Raw genomic sequence first — 18,433 nt, 5'->3', positions numbered from 1 at the left:
ATTTGTCGCACTTTTTTCTTGGAGAGTGAGAACTACAATTCCCAGAACACATCACGCTTCACAGGTACTCCTGTCACTCAAGGTTCCCTGAAAGTATATCGAGAGCGACGCTACCTGCATGGTGCTGAGAGCGGCTCCTTTCGCTTTGCTGTATGCATAATACAAACGCAGGACGTTTAAAGCATGGAAATAGATAAACATGGTCATTTAACGAATTCTGTACTAACATCGAAAGCTATTTAAGGTGATACGATGCGCAATTGCTGTGTCCAAGATGCAATGCACCTAAATCAAATTTTGAGTTGCGAAGTGCAGAAGAATGGATACCCCTTCACAGAATTTATAGATTGATCGTGAATTATGTTAAAACTAAGTTATAACTTGCATTTTGTAAAGTCCAGTAAGGTGGGTGCGTTCATGATTTTGTGAAAAGAACACATTAGTTAAAAGGAAATTCATTAAGCCGAGCATCTGGACAAATACGTGTCCAATGTCTATAAAAGTAGTGTTAAATACATTTTCATATGTACATTTTTGCAACGCCCACATTTTGACATGTTTCTCTGCTCGGCAATAGTAGTGGTCATTCGCCTGGGTAAATACAGCTTTACCAAAGATGATTTCAGAAAGATGTAGAATTAAGCCTTTAATCCACGCAAAAAAAAGTAATTGAAAGTAACAAAACGGATTATAAACAGATGAAATCAAGAACAAATATCTCAATCAACCATTAACATGGAATAATATTATCAAAGCACTCATTGTACAGTAAAAAAAGACGTTATTATATTGAGGGGTCAAATACGACATTCAATTCGCTGATTAATTTCGCAGGGTAAAGACTTTAGAAACTATCGATTTACGAGATAGCCCGCTGAGATATAGGCTTGAGCAGGATAGCTGCTCTAAGCAGACAAAGAGAATTAAATAAACCGGGATATGTTCGTGTCGGGAAATATATCTGGTGGAATCAAAGGAGATTACATCCGTTGATCGGCAGGGATTTATCCTAGTTCATATGGTTTTAATCTGCTTTCGCTTCTACCCTTTTATGAGTTTGGAGAGGGGATACCTAGTTCGTTTATTCGCTTATATCCACCAGTAAATAAACACTTTGAGCTCAGATGTGAGAGACAGCGAATCAGCTGGTGTGTACTACAGGGGAAAGTGGCACTCCTCTATCGATTATGAACGGTCCAAGCAATTGGTATTATTCAAGAGTGATCTATAAAACACCATAAAACCTTGCGCTATGTGTACAGTTCAATCGGACCATATTTCAACCGTCCTCACACCCCTCCCACCCCTCCTATTTTAAGATCTACGCTTTCACACCTGGTCGGAGGCGGCAGGCCAACCTCAATAAGGCGTTTACCTCTGTCGAGACGGATAACTGTTACATTTCCCACACATATTAATGTTTGAAATGTAATCTTCACATGGCTCTTCGGTTACAGTTGGAGGTTGATGGCAACGGGGGAAAATTAATTAGTGGAATCTTTATTTCAATAGAAATTCAACTTAGCACGAAGCTACTTGAAGTTTATACCAGATACGATTTAAAAAAAACAAGACAGGCGTTCTGTTCCCTCCATGACCGGGTGTTCTAGAAATCAATGAATTAACAATTTCAAAATATCGATACCCCTTCCCGATCAGCAAAGTATCGGGATTTCTATCAAAAAGCGAAGAACACAAACACAGCAAACCGCCAAAATCAGAAATCTGCATTCAAAAACAATGACAGAAAATGTACCTAAGTACTCAGCAGGTCCGACAGCATCTGCAGGGAGTTAAACTGGAAATGCCAATAAAAAGTTCTCGTTCCAAAGCCATATTAATCCGAATATACCACTTCAAAAGCGTGAGGGTCCTTGTATGATTTTTTTATATTTGATAGTACATACCATAAACAAAGTACCACGCTTTCCACCTCAGTGCCACATCAATCAACTCTTTCTTGATGTGATTAGAATCGTGATAAAATCCTAATTAAAAGGCCCTCATCGATTCTAATATCAGTGTATGAGATGGGTATGAATATTTATTCTAAATGCATACCAGCGATTTATGCAAATATACAGTAAAGTCTAAAAATGTTTTTGATAATGTAGGCACCTAATGCATTGGTTATGGGATTCCACCGTGATGATAGAAGGGCTCTTGGCCAATCTAAGATAACTTAAATAAGTGTAGGCCTGTACTAGTCAGTTATAAAAATCTTCTTCCATTAAAATCAGCAAAAAAAATCTAGAGCTATTATACGTGCAGAGATCCTGACTTTTGTCTCATCCTAGACTTCTGTTCCAACAGACTAAGGCTGGAGTAGAAGCACCAAGTTTGAATGCTCACACATTGTTTCTGTTATTCTCATTTGATACAAAAAGCTGACTTACTGTCGCAGAGTCTGTAGCAGACTGTTATCAAATCTATTGGTAACATAAATCTTTAAACCAGGTTTCGATCCAGTGTGTCCTTTTGCAACTCTCCATCTGCAACAATCACAAGCACTAAGCATGCCACATGAAAATTACAAAAACACAAATTACATTTTAAGACTGCAATAATTTAAATCTTGCTGAGACTGTAAGAGGAAAAAAAAATCATGGTTATCAAAACCCACAGCTAGCAAAACCAAAATGCAGCAGCAAATGTGGTACATCAGGATATAGCCAACTATACTGCTACACAACTCTACAATAGCTAGAGGGAAGACCTGCAATAAACATCTTTCAGATTTTCCATTAAAGTATAATTTGACCAGGAACAACAATCATCTGAAATTCACACACTGCTTAAAACTTGTTTTCTGTTTTTCATAGAATCATATAATCTCTGCAGATTGGAAGGAGGAATTTTGGCCCAGCAAATCCACACCGACCTTCTGAAGAGCATCCCAATCAGGCACACCTCGCATCATTATTCCTATAACTCTCTACCTGCTGTGGCCAATCCACCTAGTCTGCTCCTCTCTGGACACTATGGGCAATTTTGCATGGCCAATCCAGCTAACCTGCACATCTTTGGACCATGGGAGGAAGCCGTTATACCCAAAGGAAACCACATAGTCACTTGAAGGTGGATTCAAACTCATTGTTGTTGTTCAAAATTGTTCAAGATAGCTGAAGTTCTTAAGGTTAGAGGGATCAAACAGCATGAAAGCAGGAAAAAGGTACTAAGCTGGAAGATCAGACATGACCATGTTGAATGGCAGAGCAAGCCTGAAGGGCCAAATGCCCTATGCATGTTCATGTTTTCTATGTTTCTATATTTATTGTCTATTTGCTTTCAAGGAGTGGAAAATATGGAATGGTCAACAATGCAGCAAAGTAGAAAGCGGATACAATTTGGATGACTGATGTACAAATTTGACACACAGGGCAACCAGTGTAGGTTCAATATTGTTGAGGAAATAGGCAAACATTATTGCAAGTGGAAAATCCGTGCCTGGAGCATGCTTCCTTGCCTTTCTCCGACCTTCTTTTGAAAACCTTAGGTTCTTTATATATGCTTGTGAATATTATGTTTTAAACATTGATGATTGAAAATCTACCATTTGTGAGAAAATAGTTCATGTTAAAAGAAAACAAATCTCAAATCAATAATAAAGGGCCTTACATTAGAAACAATAAAACCGAACATAGTAAAACCTGGGTTATAATGGCTATTCAAAAAATGATATGCATTTACATCAATGCACCAAAGAGTTTTGCCTCTATGTCTCTTAGCATCCTTGCAGATGTCTGTTAAAATCATAGAATCACAGAAGCATTATGGGCAGAAGGAGGCCGTTAAGCTCATTGCATCTACACCAGCTCATCAAACAAGCATCTTTATCCCGTGCTTCATCTCCATATCTTTACAAATTATTTCTATCTAAACAGCCATCCAATACCCTCTTGAATGCCTCAAATGATCCTTCCTCCACCATACTTTCAGGCAGTGCATTCTCAACTTGAATCATGCATATGAGAATTTTTTTTCACCTTGCATTTGTTTATTTTGAAAATCACTTTAAATCTAGGCCTTCTTGTTCTTGTTCCTTTTGCAATTTGCAAATGTTTCTCCTGATCCTCTCTCTCCAGCCCATTCATGAGTTTGGAAACCTTTATCAGATGCCTTCTTAGTCTGCTTCTCTCCAAGGAAAATAGTCCTAATTTCTTCAATATATCCTCATTACTGAAATTTCTCATCCCTGGAAGAAATCCTGTAAATTGTTTTTGTATTCTCTTCTATGAATTCATGTCTTTCCTAAAGATGGCACCCAGAATTGTATACAGTTATTTACCTGAGGCTTAACAAAGATCTTGCAGAAGCACAAGATCACTTCATTGATCGTGTACTCTACATCCTTATTATTAGCATTCAGGATACTGTATCTTTTATTAATTGCTTCTTTACCTTGTCCTGCCACCTTCAGTGATCTGTGAAAATATTCACCCAGGTTCCTTTGCTCCTTCACCCCCTTTAGAGTTGTAACCCTAGTTTATATTGTCTTTCAATATTCTACCTACTGAAATGCATTCCCTCACACTCCTCTGTACAGAAACCCATCAGCTACAGACACCCATTCAACCAACCTTTCTATATTCCATGAGCATTGTGAAGCTGTATGGCTTTGTTCCACTCTCAGAATTGTCACTATTCTAATGCTTTCTGATATCTGCTGGAAATACTAAGCTATATCTTCAAAACAAATTATTGCTCCTCAGATTATAGAACTTTGTTTAAGTGTACAATGTTCTTAGCCTTCAGCTCCAATTATTCATTCAATAATTATTCAATTATTAAATGACTATATGCACAGTCATTTGTGCATACTATTATAGCTTTTAAGATATCAGTTTATTTTGCTAGCGAATTGTCCTTCATGCTGTCTGTGGTCACTTAATGATTCTAAATTCATTACACATTGGGACACTTCAGAGATTTGTTTTACCAAGCCACCTATCGGCCAGAGACTGCAACTATTATTATGACAGGTCGCACAGCATTTTGAAACTGAATGGAAGACGTTGATGCTGCAAATTATAATTATAAATGTTGACAGGAAACATAATCAAAATCATAGCACAAAGGTAGGTGTGAGCAAAATATTTTAAATAATAATATGCAATGTACGAAAGTTTGAAATAAGGTCCTCCACATTTTCTCCAGTGGTCCCAGTGTTCCAACCTTCTGAATTGTAATTGTAGAAGCTGTGACGCATAAGTCACAATGTTATTTCACATGTGTCTTAGCACAAGGGAGTTTAGTTTCATTTTCAGGTATAGAATAATATTCTGGGTTCAAAGAGAATAATGTTATCGAGACCAATCTCAACATTGCTCTCTTCCGTGCACCATATTCCTACAATTTCCTCTGGATTATACAAATTTAAACAACATCCCCCAACCCCCTCGCCCCCAGAATAGAAACTTAACAGTTATGTGGCAGATACTGTTTTCCCCCAGAGTAGTTGGCCTCATAATTTTTGTACAACTAATTAAAAGGATGATACACAAATAAAAGTTGAATGATCTCTTAATTTAAAGAAAATTGTTCTAAAAGTAAATTATAAAAGAGGTTTTAAGACTCTAGTCCCAGCTAGCAACCTCTTAGATGTCACCTAATGTGACAGCACAGAAACAGTTGGAAGGTCAGAGCGGTGGTAATGGGTATGTACAAAGGGCATGCAGGAAATCTAAACAGTTCATTAGTCTGAGCACAGAAGATCCAAACATAAAATTTACAAATAAGCCCAAATTCAGATATTCAGCAAATCATCCCATGTTAATGGAATGCAGGACACTTGTGTTTCCAATTGCACTTTAATGTTCCTTTCTTTTTATAGTCTGTATATTTTGTACTTTATTATAGATTATCATATATTATATGAAGCCAAAACAATATGCCCATAACTGAATTGGATATCATCAAAATATCAACATCTATGAAATGAAAATATTCTTCAAATTTTGTCTTCCTTACGACCCCCAACTTTTCCACTAAATGAGACATTTTCCTGAAAATCAGTTTTTTTTTCTACAATCTAAATTTCTAATAACTCAACCTGTTTCTCAGTTTATAAAATAATTAGATGACAGGAGAAATGTTTTTCTATACTTTCAAAAGTACTTATGTAACCCAAGATGAATAGTTTTTTAATACTCCAAAAACTGCATGTCAGGGATTTTATTTTATTGTGCACTTGAACTTGTGTCTATTTTTATAACAGTAATTCTTTCCACACATTTTATGCATGCACAGTCTCCACATTGTGCTTTATCATCTCCTGCCATTGCTTATTAATGGCTATTATCTCTCGTGTGAATTAGTGGCCAATAGTGAAATTAGCTTCTCTTCCTCTTCAACCACCATGTGCTACATTTATTACCAAGGTTTGAATGAAAGGAGAAGTGGGTGTTTGTGTGTAAACAACTAGAGTTTCAATGTCTGAACTGCAAATTATTTCTCTGCACGATTTCAGTAATTATATATTTTTGATCCTTCACTTTGTGTAAATGTCATGGACTGAATTGGCTGTTGCAGCCCTGGCAAATATAGACGTAGTTAGAATTGATTCATATCACCCCTAAAGATTCCAGATATATACAAATAACTCATAGCCGGGAGTAACTTCAGGAAAATAACCTAATCTTTGGATTTCAGGCAATCGTTAACGTTTTATATCCTCGTATATCCTCGTCCCTTTCTCCAAGTTGGGGCAGGCTCCAGGAGACCTAACCAACCTCCAAACCCTCCCCCAAATGGTCACGTATTCAAATATTACAGTGGGTGATGGTGACAGGTGACTTCATAGCCCAGGCCTATCCTGGTTTGATGCAAGATTCACTCACTCACACAGCTCCAGTGCAGCAACACGGCTTCTGATCGCTGTCTAGGACTGAGAGCACAGCCTATCCCCCTCACCTCCTCCCTATTCAGGGTTAATGAAGTCAATGCCATTGGCTCTGAGTGGAAAGCAAACTCTGGACTGAGAATCACAGAACGGTTACAGCACAGAAGGAGGCTATTTGGCCCATCACGTCTGCACCAGCTCTGTGAAAGCGCAACTCGCCTTACTGCCACCCCTTCGCCTGTTCTCTGTAAACCACTCTGATTACACCACTCACTAGATAATAAGCTGAAGGCAGGCAGATGGGCTGTTGGACTGTGGAGTTGCTAGCATATTTGAAATAGGCTGACCCATAGATTAAGAAGTCATAAATGTAAGATCTTCCTTCCATATGACATGGCCCAGTAAGTGATTCAGAAAAGACTTACGTTTCCATATACGGTGGCAACACACCTGTAACATGGTAAACATGTATCATCGGACGCAATAGAATTGTAATTACTAGCGAGCAGTGAGTCGAGAATCGATGGGAAGGTTAGAAAAGGTACTGTGGGAGTATTTGATTGGCAGACATTTCTAGTAAGATCAACATTTGTTCCTGATTATATGTGCTATGATTCGCTAGGCTTCTGTCACGTATAATATTAGCAAACTTTAAGTGAAGTTGCTGGAGCCTGGTAAAAGATTGCCATCCAGGGGCCGGCGCACTTGAGCCTTGAAGTGAGGCTTGTGTCGAAAGAGAGAGGGAGAGAAAAAAATACAGCCTCTCATTAGGCTGGTTGTGGCACCCCATCAGGCTGCTGCCTTTCTTCTATTGACAACACCCTGATAGGAGGAGCTGCGAGTGCGTAGAAGGCGTCAGAAACCCTGAATTTCTAACTTCCAGCTTGCCGGACCTTTTCCAAGCAGCTCTATCGAAAGGAAAACTTCTGCAAGTAAACACTGGCAGAGTCAGCTGCTGAGATCAGCGCAGAGCCAGACAATCTGCCGGTGCATGATTCCAGCTCACAAACTCATATCAGAACTGTGGAAGTAGGGGGTTGATTCGCACTCATACACACATACACACAAAACCATAATCTTAGCCATGTCGTATCCTCAGGGCTACTTGTACCAACCGTCAGCTTCTTTAGCTCTTTACTCGTGTCCGGCGTACAGCACAAGCGTAATATCGGGACCCAGGACGGATGAACTCGGGAGATCTTCTTCGGGATCAGCGTTTAGTCCGTACGCCGGTTCGACAGCGTTTACAGCTCCTTCCCCAGGCTATAACAGCCATCTCCAGTACGGTACAGACCCGACCGCTGCTTTCACTTCCTACGTGGTAAGTTCTGCTTTCTGGACACCATTAAAATGCATTCGTAACTATTGCAGAGTACAATGGTGTCTCTCGGAGCATTTCCGAAAATATCTCAGCTTTCTCTTTGCAAACTTTCCAGTCACCACAGTTTGTTATTTATTGCAATTTGATGCCCGTTCAGAATAAATTTGGCGAATTTGATTTTTTTTAAAATGCTTGATTTTATTACACTGTAGAAGAGCTCGCAGCTTTACTTTTGTTTAAAAAAAGTCAGATAACAGGATGTACAGCTGGATGCGTTTGGTACAAAATGCGATTTTGACGGGTGTTTGTTGTGTCTTAGGGCTCTCCCTATGATCACTCGACGGGAATGGCTGGATCTATAGGATATCACCCGTACGCTGCTCCTTTAGGCTCTTATCCCTATGGTGACCCAGCTTACCGAAAAAATGCCACCAGAGATGCCACAGCCACCCTGAAAGCCTGGCTCAGTGAGCACAGGAAGAACCCTTATCCCACGAAGGGCGAAAAGATCATGTTGGCCATCATCACCAAAATGACTTTGACTCAAGTCTCCACCTGGTTCGCGAACGCCAGGAGAAGGCTGAAGAAAGAGAACAAGATGACCTGGACTCCCAGAAACAGGAGCGAAGACGAGGAGGAAGAAGAGAACATAGACCTGGAAAAAAACGACGATGAAGAGCCGCCGAAATCTTTAGAAAAGGGAAACTCGTCGGAATCAGAATCAGGTGAGGCATTAATAATTATTTTACTGGAATCATTTCCAATAAGGACGCGAAGTTGATTTGAGTTTACTATCTATAATGCACGCACATGCAAATAACAGCTGATTTTCGTATGAATTGAAACTTTCGCTACATATGCAGTTAAAAGACCCTTTTAAAATGTTTTACATACTGCCTCGAAGCAACAACATTTAAACGGAATGCAGAAATTAAATATCGAATAATTTTGACTTCCTTTGAAGCAAACATTATATATAGTTAATTAAATTATAATCATTTTCTTTTTATTTTAATCATTTTGGCTCAGAATTAGTTTGTTTTTTTCTGTCTTTTTACACATTCAAACAGGGAATCAGAAAACGAACATAGTAGAAATCGCCTGTGAAAGATTTGAGGAACAAGATCCTAGCAAAGAAAGTGGGCAGATCCTTTGCGATTCGGAATTAAAAGGCGCAGAGGAAAGAGAAACCATTCACTCTCCCAAAGCCACCACTTCTTCCCTGGTTGTGCCTCCTGGAGCTGAGCTCTTACACGAAAGCAACGACCCCGAATTGGAAAATGCACATACAAACCGAACTCACATTCTTCCGAGTAACACAGCGAACTGCAATGTGACTTCAGTCATCCATTCCCCCCCGGCAACAAGCTCCAAGCCCAAACTCTGGTCTCTGGCGGAAATCGCCACCTCGGACAAGTCGAAGGAACAGAGCGAGCCACTGCAGAGTGCGTGCCCGGGTCAGGGTTGCGCCGTGTCGGCCAGCGCCTCGTCTCCGTCCCGTTCCCCTTGTCCTTACCCGAACAGCGCCGTGCTGGGTCGGCCTCTCTACTACACCTCGCCCTTCTACACGGGCTACACGAACTATGGCAGCTTCGGGCACCTTCACAGCCACCATGGAGGTAACAGCACAACACACTTCAGTTCCAATGGATTAAGCCAGACTGTCTTAAGCAGAGCAGAGGCTCTGGCAAAACTCTGTCCGGAAGCTAAAACAAAGAGCCCGGCACAAATAGATCATTGCAAGGACACATCGTCTTATGATTTGAAGAAAGGTATGTCCAATATTTAATACTGGTTCTTCGCCGAATTTCTGGACACTATTTATTATTTGGCCATGGCAAAGTATTTTCCGTCAAGATGGCATAAAGTGACACAGATTTTTAGTTTCTCATGTGTTCGAAATGGTTGATGCAAACTGTTCAAAATGTAACATCTGAAATGAATGTCTTAACAACCACGGATTAATTTGTATTGAGACTAATTCTGTATATTTAATGTAGCGGTTTTTTTTGTATTTAAGAAAAGGATAATACACCCACTTTGAAGTAAATTATGAAATGAGTGTCCTGTACAGATATTATTGTTGTTCTTTCGTATAATATATAAACATATCTAATATAAATCTGTGTTTTTGAAATGTTTCCTAGTTAAGATAATGGCAAATTAATTTAAGACGAAAGCTGTTTTCTCTAAATATGTGTCTAGGAGGGGGAGATTTTAACAATATACAAATTAGCCTCTATCAGAGAGAAACAATAAATCCAAGGGCCGCTGCTGAGCAAAATGTAAATATCGAATTAAAACACAGTTTCGGCTTCCATATCCAGGCGGGCATTGCTAGTTGGCTTGGCTTGTTTTGTTGTCAAAATGTGAAGAACTTTTATTTTCAAAGAAAATTAATTCCAGAGAGTGTAGCACTTTCACTGTGCAGTTCGGGGAGTGCAGGAACTGGCTGGAATAATAAGGCTAAAACTAAAGTGCCATCCTTTAACCTAATTACATCCAATCAGTGTCGTGTTTTATGCAAAGCAATCATCTGGTGAACTTTGCTAATGAGTTCGATTTTATGCCAAATTTAGTCCTCATTACTATCGCAAAAAAACAGCAGTGCTATATCTGAAGCAGAGAGAACTGAATGCATGCTGACATCCATACAAGATAACCTCGCCGAGATCTTCTCACCCCACCCCCACAAGTTGTGCTCGTTTACCATGTAAATTCGCTTCATTCTCCGGTACTGGCCGCAAGCTTTTCTTAGACTTTTTTTCGCTGTTCATATTTCTTCTACCTTCAATGTTGCGACACTGGAACCCATTCAGTTAAGTGTTGGCTTGAACTTTTCCCAGATTCGCAGGTAGGTGTCACACTTGTTCCGAATAGCAAACCATCGGACTTTCAACTAAGTGCCAAAAGACCTTTTCTAAAAATAATAATAAAATCGAATAGCAGTTCTCGCAACATTACCCTTCCAACTCACAAACTACCGACTGTCAACTTAACACCAAACTTTACAAAAGGGAGGTAAAACAAACCACATTACTTGATCTGAATTATTTCACTCCAGTCAATGCCCTGAACATGTCGCCGTAACTCAAAGTGTGATACGACGAAAACCAGAAATTATTTTTTTGTGGAATATTGTTGTCTGTGTATGGAGTTGGTTGGACGTAGGAGATTTTAAAACAAAATTTGAATTGTATTTTTGTAAGAACTATACACAGAGCCTTTACTAATTTATGCGGCTTTTTTTTGCAAAACAATGGAATCGGAAATATTTGTAAATAAAACCTCAGCCTGATTTTTCCAAATGCAACGTGATGCTTCTTGTTTATGTTTGTGAAGAATTGATTCAGCCCGACTATCCTAATTACAAGATCAACAGATTGAGAAATTAAATATTAATGACAGACCCCTCCAATTCTTTCGCTACAGGAAAAAAGGAAAACGAGAAAACGAGCTCATTTATAGTGGCAATTAAACTGAAGATGTCAACCCCCCCCCCCCTTTCCCTCAATTGAATTTAATCAGCGAGCGCATTAAATATTGTATAACAACTCGACGTTTCGACCTAATCTACGGGTAATTTTAAGTTAGCTGTGTGGAAACGAACTGATGTAAATTTTGTACTCGATACCTATATATTTTGTTACTGTAAAATTACTCATACTATTTGTATTTACAATGGTCTTTTAGCACAGAGAATACAGGAAACACTTGCTTGTCAGTCTTAATCGAACGCCGGCACGTGTTTCACATACTCAACGAATTTTCCAACCAACTGCAATTATGAAACATCACATTTTGGATGTTTTCACAATTAATAACTGAATAAAAAGCCTTTTAAAAGAAATTGTCTCACTGAATAGGGATTGAACTTTCCGTATGCCTTTCATCATAATGCACAACACATTTAGACTGTTACTTGCCATCATTCTATGATTCACACAGAACCTACATTTCAGGTATTTCTCAACACTCGGTATGTTTCTTTAAAAAAAGGACGCATTTGCGTGTACATTGGACTGAACGCTATTTCAAAATGACGCATTTTTCCGATGCTATGGCTGTGATTAGACGCCTCTGAAACAATCCTCCAGTCCCTGTTAAATGTAAAATATGAAGTACATTTGAAAACATTTAAGAAAATCGGCTTTATTTCCCAATGCTCATTAAACTCAGATTCTCCAGGAGTGATAAACGATGGGTTCCCATTGATCGGATTTAATTCCACCTTTCTGGTATTTCAGTAAATTGTCGTTAAGTGTCTCAGAAGGCGAGCACTAATAACCCTCGTAATGATACTAAAATGTTCAGAGTCACTCGGACATTCAAATCAGAACTTCTATTTTTATCTGGTGCTAAAGTGTGAGCTGCACTGGCGTGATTGCAATATATCATCAGGCAACACCATAATTATTAGTTTCCCCTCGCCTCCTTCTCCATCTGGATTTCTTCAATTTTTTTTAAAAAAATACAAAAATAACATGCAGCTTTAAATTATGATCAGTTTCAAACAAGGAACTAATAGCAAATTACTTTATTTCACTGAAGCTATGCAAATTAGTAGTGTGGCTATGGTGTCTATTTTAGGAATTAAATTAATCTTTACTTAATTTTAAAGGATCAGTGACTTACAGATGGTATTAGTCTTAAGCTGATTTTAATATTTCTTCGTAAAGAAATGGTATTTTCTAAGTTACTCACGTGCATTATTACAGATTTACAAATACTATATCCAATATTCTGTACAATATTAGAATATATCAGTACCAAGCGCACCAGATACTAATTGCTGTTACCTTGTGGTTTTCACTGAATTATATGGGCTTTAGGGGTTGGCGACCAGCGTGGAATTTGCTGTTATATAATCACACACACAATCTTGTCCCAAGGCAGTCTTCATATTAAAGAGGACTGATAGCCAAGTATATTAATATTTACCACACATAAATTTCACTATCATTTTATTGCTGATTCTTTCTACTTAATTTAGAAATGAAAACAATTAATGTTATAACTGCTATTGAGTTCAGCAAACTTCTAAACCTGACTGTTCAGAATATGGATTATTTGACGGCAGCTTTTAGTATACCTTGTACAGTACCCTCATGAACAGACATGGCGTGTTCCTTAGGTTCGCTACGCATATTTTTACAGATATAACTGCCTTCAGATGTACATACAGATACGTACACCTGTACGTGTGCTCCTATTGCCTGCCCAAACCTATTTTATAGCTATGGTTAATACTCACCAGTATTTTATCTGCTCTATTTAAGTAAATCACAACTAAACACCTTTTGTGACGGTCTCTTTACAATGAACATAATTTAAAGTTTTTAAACAGAGTTCGACTATGCTGTAAACAGTGCAATATAATCTTTTCCATGCCCGTTCTCATCCTTCTCCCCAAAGCAAAAGACACAATTCCTTTTACACAAATTAATGTGAAAGAATTGCCTGGAACTATCGTGACTTTGAAGTACCTTGCATACTCTGGTGCTCATTGCAATTATGTAAAGATGCTTCTTGTATCAACCGTACCAAACGGCGAAATGGATCTGCAGGCAATTTAACCTGAATACAACAGAAGAAGTAGAGATAAAAATATAAGTTCTGTTCACTGGTACAAAATTAGAGGGTCCTCTCTGAGAAATGGAAAGCGAAGAAAAGAATGAGTCTGGTGTATAGTGTAAACACTGCAAAGTGTTGAACGGACACATTTGTTTGAAACACATTGATGCATGAAGATACGCAGACAGATAATAAGAATCAGGCTGTTGGGGGAACACTCATTTATTAATGCATGGAAAAACAAGAAGGTGAACATGAATATACTTCCGTTTAAAATAGTAATTCAAGAGGCGTGCAAGATCAGTACAAGTAAGTCAGCGTTTGTATTACTACGATGCGGACTGAAAACAGAAGCAAAACCCTGGATGTCTCTCTATCGCACGAGTAAAGCGGTAACGGACCAATGGACCAGCAGAACATTGAAACATTACTGAAAGTTCTGGAACTAAACTGCGAAGGTGGTTTCCACGTCCAAATGATTCTCTTCCGTCCTAAGGTGATATTCCTTCCACACGCCGCAGTACGTCCTTAATTCGCCCCATTGACTGGCAAGAAGTGAAATGTCTGTGTCCTCTAACCAGCCGTGAATTCCTGACATTCCTCCCCTTTGCATGGTCAAGAAGAAATCTGTGGAGCAACAGCAAGCGGACAGCGACCGCATTCAGTCCCAGACATGCAGAGAGAGAGAGAGAAAGAGAAAGATAAAGGAAAGAACCGCCAAGTATTACAGTTCATTTCTTCGCGCCTGACAGGTAATACTGTCAAAGAGTAAGGATGACAGTGGAAGCCTGGGTTCCCTTACCCATCTCGGTCAGACGTCTGTTGCTGAAAGTAATAGGCCAGTGACATTTTCCATCCTACTTGTGCGGGCTAATTCTAGCATCATTGTTAATGAAACAAAAGGAGAGTTTATTCGTAATCAGGATGGGAGGGGGTAAAACTGTTTTTGGGGACATTAACCTATTACTTCTGTTTAACACAGCCTTACGTGCACTAAAAAAAGAGCTTTTTTTCCTCGGTGTTATTTTTAAATGAGCTGAACCATTCTAGAGACTGATCACCAGTCGTTACCACACTCTTGACCAATCTTCTTTAAAAATGAAAACTTCAAATGTGCTTATCTGTCTTACAATCCGGCGTCTTGAAACAGTATGAATTAGTTCCATCAATATATTCTACGCGCTCTTACACGATGCTGCATTTACTTATGGTTTCTTTACTAAAGAATAAAATTGATGTTCGAAGCAGTTCAACTCATTGTCAGGGGATTCGTGATTTACTGTTAATGTGCATAATAATTACAGAACACGATGAGCTGCTTAATTACCAACGCAATGTGAAAATGACAAGGAAAGTCTGTTATAAAAGTGCCCAGTCTTATTCTACATGTAGTCTTGTACTACACGTGAGAAAAAAAGCCGACTTAAAACACGAAACTCAGTCGGCACGTGAAAACACATTGACATTTTGTTGTTGCGTTTTTTCAAAACAGTACAAAAAGTGCAATTGAAGTTGTTATGCAAACTTGGTACAAGAGAGATTTTTTTAGGAAGCTGTTTCTTATTTGACCATACAGCCCGTCTCCCCACAGTGTTAGCGTTTAGTTGCCTATTTAATCTACCGCCGCCGTCTCCAAATAAACTTCAGTATCCGGAGAAGGTGAGAGCCGATAGCTCTTGTACACTCTCGTCTGCGTGAGAGAGCAAAAGGTGCCGTTTGCACACTACATAAATAATCATTTGGAGAAAAACCTTAAAAAAGTCTACAAATCGAGTCCATCTGGAGCTGATCGAGATGATCAAAGGCCACGGTTTGCTTGGGCTAAAATGTTAGTCTGTCTGTGTCCTGCGAGCATATTTTAGGAAACTCGTTTCTGTACCCAGAGAGAAAAAAAATCCACTGATCCCAACCCTTGACATGAATCCAACAGGGAGGCCGCGTTAAGAAAGCATACAAAATACATTTGTAGGGGAAAAAATGGGATGGCGAGCGAGACTTTTTTTGTAAACAAATGCCAACTTTGTTTGAAGTGTTGGCTGGCGCCGCGGATGGGAACATTGTGCTGACTGCTAATGAATTGCAAGCCTCTGCATTGCGTATGTCAGTATAGTTCTGTTAGTGTGGTAATGAATGGATGGTCATCACTAATGTAAGTAAATCAAATAATATAACGGAGAGTTAATAACTTCTTCAACTGTTTTCCTAATTGTTTTAAAATGCCGCGTGCATGTACGTAACAACTCGGGAGACGTTAGACTTCCTGGAAAACCAACAAATTTTAATTTTAGAAACTTATTTTATGTGCACTTTATATCGGTCTCTCCGGTTCAGTTGAGAATGATATGCAATGCAAATAGAATCCTGGTGGAGAATTAGTAGAGTTGCATTTATATTAATGCATATTATTACTCAAAATAAAGACCAACCAACAATGTAAACACCACGTTAAAACCCGTAATTGATATCTGTGCACAATGCGGTCGCAATTAACCCACTGTTTAAGCGTCAAGTTTTAAGTCACAGAGTATCACAAAAGTTTTACTTTTTTACAGTAAGTGATTTATTGTAGAGCAATATTTTTTGCTGGTTTTTAGTCAAATTGAGAAGGCTGTGTGACTAATGTGTGTATCCGCTTGTTGTTACATTGAACAAAATAATCTAAGATGATATTTTTAACCTCGCGTGTTTTGACTGAAAGATTAGAAAGAAACAGATCATAAGAGCTGTGGAGCTCATTATGGCGCTACATAACAACTTCTAATGGTTTATATGGGTGAGTATTAAGGCGTGTCGACCACACATGTATAGCATTGCATGTGTGTAGGTTGCTATACAAGTAGAGCTACTTTGGAGGGGTTTAACTTCACCACAAGGGTACTTTATCGGCTTAAACTGTCACAGCAAAAACACGAATGGTGATGTGATAGTACAGATCAACCACGATCTAATTGCATGGGGAAACAGAGTTGATGGGCTGAAGGCTCTGCTTCTTGTACTGTACATAGATTGAGTGAAACTTTTTTAAAAAAATGTTATTGCCTCATTATCCACGACCTTTGAAATGGTGGGGCTGAATCTGTTGGACGACCATGCTGGATGCAAGCTTCCAAGAGCGTCAATCTCTCAGGGATCAAGATTGAATTTGCTAAGCTCCTTTTATGCTTTACTGTTAGAGAAGTATTCCAAAATTACATACCAAGTAGCTGATTTTATCTGGGCTTGGCGTCTTTCATCATTTCCTTCTGCCTTATCCAGGCTCTGTGGATATTTTTGTTGTCTCTCGTTCTGTTCTCGCCTATACTGTAAAGGAGAAGAAATGTAAATGGATTCCAGATTAAAAAGAAATAAACCAGTCTGCCAATTCATTATGTAATAAGAATCTATTGACAAATGAGGTGATACGTTGTTAATTATTGTTATTATCCAGATGTACAAGTCAAGTTCGACTTTCCCGGCTTGCACAAACAAACCACTAGAGGCACTGACAAGAATCAGGCTGCCACTTCAGAACAACGTCAATTCAGTTAAAAAGTGTAAAGGGAATCCTATTATTTGACCTGGTTAGATTATTGCTAAGGACATCTGTGACTGGCAGCTTACCAAGTATTATCAGAAACATAACCGGTTATTCCCACCACCAAATACAATATGCTAGTTCCTATGAGCCGCCTTCCCTCCTCCCCTATCATTCTAGACACCCACGAAACATTTGGCAGAAATGCAGCAATCGAGAGAAAACAGAAGCGATTGCAAAGCAAGTGGCCGTTTTTGAATTTACCTTTTGTGCGCGTCTATAAGCAATCTTGTGGCATTTTCCTCACAAAAAGGGATTTATAAAGCGCCACCGGCTGGGATCAGGAGAGTTGGACTGGAGTATACTTTTCAGTGGAATCGCAGAGGGGATAAGGTCTTGCTTTATTTAATCATCAAATCCCGGGAATGAAGCTCTTAATTAATTATGGACGCTAAAAATTCAGCCCAGCTGTTTCTTTAGCTTGGCGCTGGCTCGAGTGGAGAAAGACAAACTCGGGCTGAGAACTGCGAGAGCATATTCAGCATAAATCACTTCCTAATGATACTCCTTAGTGAAAATGAACCTGCTAATGACGGATGGTTTATTGTCCTCTCGATTTCTATACTCTGTACAGTACAGCACAGTCCAGCCGAGTTGTTACCTATTAACGATTTTGCACTTCTAAATGTTAAAAGCCTTTTAAATATTTATGATGAAATTGTAAACTGACCTAGATGTGAATTGCCACAATATGATTTACAACTATATACAAACCTATCCAAAGTAGAGAGGGAAAAAATAGAAAACACACAAGGTTAGTCCACATTTACTAAGGAACGAAGTTTGAAAACCAATGAAAGAGTAACTAAAACAAATAGACCTGTCCCTAGTTTCGCCAGTTTTAACTCAAGTCTCTGGGGGAAAATGCGTGCTTGTGATACTTGCAGCTGTTTGATAACACTGTGCAACAGTCCTTAGAATGCTGATCCAGTCAGATCCTGGCAATGGACCTGGCGTGCTAAAAAAAACCCCAGAAGTTCTCTCAATATCCCCCTCCCCCAAAGAAACGTTAAGCTCCTCGCTCCATTTAACCGCACTCGATCACATTGGATTAAACTCAACACAGTATTGTAAATACTGACATGCTCTCAGATATATCAAGAACATACACCACTGAAGATAG

The 18,433-nt window shown here is 39.0% G+C and overlaps 1 protein-coding gene and 1 long non-coding RNA gene across 2 annotated transcripts in view; one reads left to right on the top strand and one right to left on the bottom strand.

The window, feature by feature from the left end:
• Window positions 1-7,686: 7,686 nt before the first annotated feature.
• The window catches only part of irx5a (iroquois homeobox 5a), a 312,578-nt gene continuing 301,831 nt past the window's right edge, over window positions 7,687-18,433 (top strand). The window contains exons 1-3 of the mRNA XM_048546230.2: window positions 7,687-8,162; window positions 8,482-8,887; window positions 9,233-9,934. Coding sequence (XP_048402187.1) covers window positions 7,926-8,162; window positions 8,482-8,887; window positions 9,233-9,934 — 1,345 coding nt within the window. The 5' untranslated portion in view covers window positions 7,687-7,925. The remainder of the gene's footprint in view (window positions 8,163-8,481; window positions 8,888-9,232; window positions 9,935-18,433) is intronic.
• On the bottom strand, window positions 13,953-17,629 carry LOC125459629 (uncharacterized). Its single transcript, XR_007249067.2, has 3 exons — window positions 17,515-17,629; window positions 16,933-17,036; window positions 13,953-14,363 (listed from the first exon to the last, which is right to left on the bottom strand). It is a non-coding gene; the product is annotated as an uncharacterized LOC125459629 (long non-coding RNA).

This window comes from Stegostoma tigrinum, chromosome 16 (genome assembly GCF_030684315.1).
Source record: "Stegostoma tigrinum isolate sSteTig4 chromosome 16, sSteTig4.hap1, whole genome shotgun sequence".
NCBI classification, from domain to species: Eukaryota; Metazoa; Chordata; class Chondrichthyes; order Orectolobiformes; family Stegostomatidae; genus Stegostoma; species Stegostoma tigrinum.
Note: the sequence above shows the minus strand (reverse complement) of the source record. Positions and strands in the feature narration are given on the sequence as shown.